The sequence below is a fragment of the Ruditapes philippinarum genome, unplaced genomic scaffold (assembly GCF_026571515.1).
Source record: "Ruditapes philippinarum isolate M1 unplaced genomic scaffold, ASM2657151v2 ctg6850_1_1_1_1, whole genome shotgun sequence".
Taxonomy (NCBI): domain Eukaryota; kingdom Metazoa; phylum Mollusca; class Bivalvia; order Venerida; family Veneridae; genus Ruditapes; species Ruditapes philippinarum.
In genome coordinates, this window is record NW_026852722.1 from 13,081 (window position 1) to 20,993 (window position 7,913).

General features: G+C 31.7%; 1 protein-coding gene across 1 annotated transcript; it reads right to left on the bottom strand.

Moving 5' to 3' along the window:
• Positions 1-209: 209 nt before the first annotated feature.
• LOC132722322 (uncharacterized) lies at positions 210-6,698 on the bottom strand (the record flags this gene model as incomplete). Its single annotated transcript, XM_060706801.1, has 3 exons — positions 6,260-6,698; positions 2,401-2,472; positions 210-441 (listed from the first exon to the last, which is right to left on the bottom strand). Coding segments are annotated over exons 1-3 (706 nt in total), but the record flags the coding sequence as incomplete, so codon positions are not given.
• Between the last annotated feature and the right edge of the window lie 1,215 nt (positions 6,699-7,913).

The following is a 7,913-nucleotide window of genomic DNA, read 5'->3' on the forward strand; positions in this document are numbered from 1 at the left end:
AACTAATATAAAGACGTAGACAGGTTTAGTGTGTGACTTTCTATTATCCCCATTAATTCATGGACGCAATTTCACATCTCTCTATTTTGAAAAGAATAATAATTTATTTTACTACATCAGTCTGTCATATATTGAAACACGTTCTTTTTGTTTTTCTTTTATTTATTCAACATATGATAATTACGAGCAAAAAGTATAAAATAGCATACCTTCGTCGAGTTGACGACTTTTTATTTCCTCTTGGGTTTTCTCCACTTCAGTAACCCTTACGTTTATATCAGTCACTTCTTCTTTCAGTCGATCAACTTCGGCTTCATAGTCCTTCCATATTTTTAGTTCTTCTTGTACCCTTTTCTCTTCCTCTGAATCTAGGGTGCAAACTTTGAAAGCGTCTATTATTTGCTGAACATTCAGACCTGGAGAACTTAGTCGAACAAGTATCTAAGAAGGGAATCAAGAAAAAGAAAATATCAATTTCGATTTATTTATATAAGTGTTGTAAAGTTGTTTTTCACTTACAACATTTGACATAATTGGTATGCAACATTACATAATATTTACAGAATTCCTCAAGTTTGTATAACACTGATTAAAAAAAGGATTTGTTTTTTTAAAAAACATACAATTCATTAACTTGATTGTGTACAAAGAAATAAGGGCTTTAACTGTATCCATTTACTAAAGTAGATTTAATTTATTAATGGCAAATGTGTTAAATTCATTTAGACGGGCCTATACAAAAAAGTTTCACTTTGTCTTGCCTAAAAACTTAGAATCTTACATGTACTTAATATTCTTGTCTTAGGCATTTTCATTTTAATAAATATGTTTAGTTTGATATTAGTTTAAAGTTTATTGCTATTTTCATTTTGTAAAACTTAATATATTTTTGTAATAATTGTTAATGTTGTAGCTGCAAGTCTGCAATGAATCATAATCTATTTTAGAATAGTTATGTAAAGAAATGTCAAGCTTAAAACATTTGTATAGTAAATTCTGGTTTGCAGACAAATAAAAAAGTTGTTGCATACAGTGCCACGAGTATGTAGATGCTATCTTCTTCTGAGATTCAGATTTAACAAGACATCTCAAAGAGCTTTGTCATCCTGCTGCTAATTTTTGAAGAAGTAACATCTCTTTAATCTCTAAAAGGTTCATAAATCAGTAATTAAATTTATTTTAGGCACTTTAGCTTTTAGTAAACTTATAATGTATATACGTAAATTCACTGAAACACTTCTTGATAAAATTGTTAGTAATTTTAGTAATTTCTTCTTACAGAAGTAATTAAGATTAATTAATATTTTACTTTGTTCTTAGTCGCAGCCATCTTGAATTATAATATCTCTATTTCAGTTTAATATATAAATTAAAACAGGGCTTGCTATTATTCACTTTCAACTGGTTTTAATTGATTAATTTTATTCACTAGATAAGATTTTTTGTTAAATAAGAACAATTTATATTCAAGTTCATTGTAAACTTGTGTAAAATTAAGAAACTTTTTTTCTAAGTGTAAATAAATACTTAGTTTGAAATAAAAAGGATCATTTTATTTGAGTTTTTCCCCTTTGTATTCAAATGGTAGCGTCATATTGACGATAATTTTTTTCTCCATTAGAGAATCATCTTTATCACTACACATGAGCAAACTATTAAAGAAAATTACATATTAAAAAGAAAATAGATAACCATAATTTATTTTCAGCAACACAACATATGCCTTATCAAACTGACTAAGTTACTTTCTGTGTTTTTATTGTTAGCGCCGTGTTGTTAACAAATGGATATAAAAGAAGAAAATAAACATTTGATAAACATGTTGTAAATATACACTTCAAAAGTTTTTTTTACCATTTCTTGAAAATGTCATAAAATGAAACAATCTTTTTCATGGTCGGATAACAGAAAATTGTTGAGAAGTGACCACCTTTTTCCATCAATTTCTTTCAATAATTTTAATCATGATCCCCTTTTATCATGCATGTTTCAAATATTCGCGCTTATAAAGGGCCTACTGATCAAATGATGTAGAAATCTTTTAAGTGTTGTAAATTGAGTACCGCTCAAAAAATAGATAAATACAGAATCCCTAAAGAAAGCCCAACACGGCAAAATTGAAAATGTTGCAGGCTCGGTTTGATTGAGTCTGTTCATGCCAGTGCTAGGGGGCGTGAGGGATGTTATACTTCTTCATTATCCTTCATTTACAGACTCAATCAAACCGAGCCTGTTATTTTCATGTCTTTTTGTGAAAAAGTGCTTTTGAGGGATCAAACTTTCTCAAGAGTTTTAAATATAACTGTAGTTAAAATGAAAACATAGTTATAATATAAACAGACATATTGTCCGTGACAGTTTTCAGTTGATGTGACATATCGAATATAAAATTCTGCTCACCTGTTCGATGTCATTCCACCAAGTTACAAAGTCAATTGGCTGTATAACAGTTGTTTCTGATATATGGCTAATCTGTAATAAAGAAATCGAATTACCAGTAATTTAGTTAACATAGTATTTTGAATGTTTTGATAGTTTCATGTCGAAGCATGGAAATATATAATTAGAGCAAAGAAATTTAATAACAAGACTAGAACTCCACGAGTCGGATGTGTCGCCCTGTGAACAGTACAGTTGTCACTTAGGCATTTTCTTCTAAAATATATGTTATTTATAAACACCGCTAAAGGCCAATAACTCAAAAGATATGAAGTGCAGGGTACCATAACTCTTGTGCACTGCACTTCTTCTGAATGAGATCTAGCTATCATCCTATGAAGATTCAAGTCCATAACTTTTATAGTTAAGGTGAACTAGGCTGGTTAAAAAAAAGTAAGAACATCAACAAGGGGCAATAACACAAAAATCATGGAGAACCAGTTTTTGCGCACTTCACTTTATCTTAATAAGCTCTATCGTCAAATGAAGTGCATTTATAGTTTAGGAGAAATGGACCGGACAAAATAAAGTATGAAAATAAACAAAGGGCAATAACATATAAGATAAAAAGTTAAGTGTACCAGTTTTTGTGCACGACACCTTTTCTTAATGAGATCTGTCATCCTATGAAGTTTCAAGTAAATATCTTTTATTGTTTAGGAGAAATGAACCGGACAAAAAGTATGAAAATTAAGAAAGGGCAATAACTTAAAAAAATAAGTGCAGTGTGCCATTTCCTATGCACTGCACTTTTTCATAATAATACCTATCATCCTGTGAAGTTTCAAGTCCATAGCTTTTATAGTTTATGAGATATGGCCCAGACAAAAATAAAATATGAAACAAAGGGCAATAACTCAACAAATAAGAATTAAAGAGTACCGGTTCTTATGCACTGCTCTTTTTCTAAATGAGATTTATCATCCTGTGAAGTTTCAAGTCAAAAGCTTTGTTAGTTTATGAGAAATGACCCGGATAAAATTAAAAATAACAAAGGGCAATTACTCAAAAAATAAGTCGTTAAGAGTTCCGGTCCTTGTGCACTGCACTTTGGGTTATTAAAGGAAGCATTCACACCAAGTTTGGAGTCAATTCTGAGGTATGCTCCGGACAAGCTTTAGGGAACGCCGACAACGACGCCGCCGACAACAATTACCCCTATAAAAAAATTAGCCTAAGAAAATAATTTTAAAAATAAACCGTTTCGTGCGCACTTTTTCAATGCATGTTATATAAATGTTATTCATTATTTATAGGGGTACAACATATAGTTTACGGAAAAAATACAATAAAATTTACAAAAGGACTTATTTACACAAACACACGTTGATTGTAATGTGAATGCATACAACCTATGACTTATTTAGTTTATGCGTTTTTTGTTTCTGTTGGATTAATAGGTATACATCCTCTGATGATCAGTATTGATTAGTTGACAAAGTTTATAGCTGTACATGAATTCCTACTTGCAGAATGTAGTCAAACCTATTATTTTAGTGGTTTATTACCGAGTTATTCGTACACTGTGTATTTATTAAGCACATTGACTTAACAGTCCTTTATCCCCTGGTATTAATCCGTTCCTTAAAAAGATTCAAGTAAAGATTTCTACACAGTTAATTACTCGAATAGCATGAAGAAAACAAAACAAAAATACGTCATACTGAGATTATATGACGTAGACAATATGTATGTACATGCATGGTGTAAAGACATCTCGACATATTTCTTGACGGGTCCGTCGACTTCGAAATAATTCGTAGTCTCAGATATAGAATAGTAATAAAAGTCATAGCTGTATTTGTATAAATAGAAAGTGTAAGGTTAGAATTGAAAAAGTCGTTGTTGTAGTGTGTTATCGTAGTCAATAAAGTTGTAGAAGCTGTTATCAAGGACAAAGTTGTCTAGGTCCGAGACGACTTTGTTGTCGTAAAAGCCGAGGACGTTTTGGTAGTCATAGTCGTATTCTAAGTCTTAGTCGTAGACGTAGTCTAAAATGTCGGGTTAGACAAAGTCATAATCACCTGTACGAAAATATTATGACGATCACCATAATGGTCACCTGAAGAAAATGAGACATATAAGTGGTCATGCAGCATTTTGAGGATCCTGAGGTACTGTAGTACAAAGCTAACGGGAAGCTATATTCAGTGAAATCCGTGAGCGTATAGGCATTACCTATAACGGGCGCAAATGATGACAACTTGCTCAAGTGATGGCATAAATCTCAACTTTAATGATAACTACAAGTGGGTTATTATGTTGATATATTCATATAACACGAACAAGGGCAATTTAATAGCTATTGACTAAGAATCCGTTGGAGATAAAGTAATTAGGTAATTTCTTACTTGTTTCCCCATGTCATAAAATATATTTTTGGGTGGGTTAAAAAAGATAGCCTCGGATAAGTCCGTGACAATTATTGTTCTTTATTTTTTAAATATCTAACGTTTGGAATAAATGAAGGGATTTCGTGCAATATACATCATCATTAAACACATACGGTCGCAAATTCAAATTTTTTTCCTCTTTTTAATAATGGAACAGGAGTTCAAACTAGACAGGTCGATGAATTAATATTGCTACCGTTGTATACAGACATGTCAAGGCTGTCAATGACGTTAGAAAGGCTCTGAAAGTGGCTAACATTCTGACAGTAAGTCGTGATGATTCTGCCATTGATTTTTATATTCTTTGGGTATTTCGTTCATCAATTGAGATGTTATCATTATTTGTTATGCTTTCTCTAGATAGGGAGGTTTATAATGCGAAAATGAAAAGCTAATCTATTGCAAAGGATATTTTTGTGTGTGTATTATTATAATGGTCATCTGAAGAAAATGAGACATATAAGTGGTAATGCAGCATTTTGAGGATCCTGAGGAAGTTAGCTTACTGTAGTACAAAGCTAACGGGAAGCTATATTCAGTGAAATCCGTGAGCGTATAGGCATTACCTATAACGGGCGCAAATGATGACAACTTGCTCAAGTGATGGCATAAATCTCAACTTTAATGATAACTACAGGTTGGTTATTATGTTGATATATAATTATATAACGCGAACAAGGCAATTTAATAGCTATTGACTAAGAATCCGTTGGAGATAAAGTAATTAGGTAATTTCTTACTTGTTTCCCCATGTCATAAAATATATTTTTGGGTGGGTTAAAAAAGATAGCCTCGGATAAGTCCGTGACAATTATTGTTCTTTACTTTTTAAATATCTAACGTTTGGAATAAATGAAGGGATTTCGTGCAATATACATCATCATTAAACACATACGGTCGCAAATTCAAATTCTTTTCCTCTTTTTAATAATGGTACAGGAGTTCAAACTAGACAGGTCGATGAATTAATATTGCTACCGTTGTATACACACATGTCAAGGCTGTCGATGACGTTAGAAAGGCTCTGAAAGTGGCTAACATTCTGACAGTAAGTCGTGATGATTCTGCCATTGATTTTTATATTCTTTGGGTATTTCGTTCATCAATTGAGATGTTATCATTATTTGTTATGCTTTCTCTAGATAGGGAGGTTTATAATGCGAAAATGAAAAGCTAATCTATTGCAAAGGATATTCTTGTGTGTGTATTATAAATGTACCAACCAAATTTATAATCTACCTTTCGTAATATGAAAATATTAGCTTTCTGCCAACATTGCAATAATCTGTCATCACTGGTGCCGGGATTACGATGTGGCTATGTTTGTCGTCATTTTATGTAGTTCAACAATTCACTGGTACACATTATATTCAATAACGAAATTCAGTGTTAGTAATTCTTAAAGGAATCCGACATTGTTTACTTACTTTATTTCGAAAAGCTTTTAACCGACATATATCTGCCTCAACTGTTACATCTGTTGACATAGGTGTTGCGCTCCAGTCAAATTTCTTTTTCAATCCAGCACACTTTAGGCATCTAAGAAGACAAATGATAAGCGTGATGTCCATATCCGACGTAGTTGTAACTTGACCAACCGTTGGAAACAATTGGTCATATTGTACCTGTGTAATAACACCGCGGCTTTTCAAACGCGTAATTGTTGCCTTTTCTTGATTCAAACATACACTTAGAGTTAAGCCTTGTGCACTCAGTGACTGGTTAAGAAAGTTTCTCAAAACCAGGAGGCCTCCGTCTATTATGAGTATTTGCAACCGGAATAGGTAGACTCGGTTGTCTGAAGTCTGTGTCGAACCACCGGTTGCCATGTCTTCTTACTTTGTCAATTCTCTGTTATAACCACGTCTAATAATAGAGAAAAAGAATATGTTTTAAACATTTCATATCTTGTTTAGAAAGAGGTTGCAGCAGTAAGTAATAAAGAACATAATTACATAAACTTTTTCGTTATCAAATTGACTTTTGGTAATTTTGCTTTCAGTGTTATATGTATACAAATGTATGTATTACATCAGTGTACATGTAACTTATCAGAAAAAATGAATGGAAATTAAAAGTGAACCAGAGTTTTTATTAATGTCATTTATGTGATAATAATGGTAACGAAAAAACTAAACTTAAGCGTCATTCTTTAATTTTCTTAAGCTAGTTGTTTGTTTTATTTTTCCAAGCAACAGATATTTACCAGATTTTTTTTAAAAGATACTAACTATTTCAAGATAACCATAATAACAGGACACCTTAATAAACTGATTAATTTGTGGTATGGTTTTTGATTAAAAACTATCACATGTTATTTAAAGTAGAGATTTTTTTCGAAGTTCAGTTACATTTAAATTTTTGATATCTTATTTGCCGATCACGACTCTAATGGTACAGCGGGAGCATGATGAATAATTGAGAAATTTTAGACAAAGAATTCGGCTCGTCACTAGATTATTAAATGAAGCAATAATATGTCTGCTTCTGGATGCATTTAAAAATGTAAAGATATTGTTATTCTCGATAGGCAGTTACAAAAAAACATATAATGAATGAAACAGCATGTGAATGCACATACAGGAAAAACAAATATGGAGTTAGCACTGACTTATTTTTGAATATTATATAAATCATATTTCAAAAGCCTCAGCCAAGTATTTTTAGACTTTAGGAGATGGGTAAGGGCCTCTTGGTACAATCAAAAGGACTTGCTTTAAATAACCCAAAATGTGAAAGTGAAAATGACAAAGAACTCACACTACAAGTACAGTCAATATATCAGTAAGAGAACTTAACTATTTAACATAGTTAACGAAGAATCAAAATCTTTTTCAGTTTGGATAACGACTCGAGAAAATTGCTCAACGCCCCATGCTATAAAACATGATATATGTTCAATTTGTTAGTTTCTTTAAGAGTGAAATACTGTTTATTGCCCTTTGACTTAGAAACTAGTTTATGTTTTTTACATATGGACATTGATCTTCAAATTTCAGAATGAAAATCAGTTTATAAATAGCAGAAAACGATTTTCAGTAAAAGCTGAAAATATCGTCTGCCTACAGTGCAAGTAGGGTT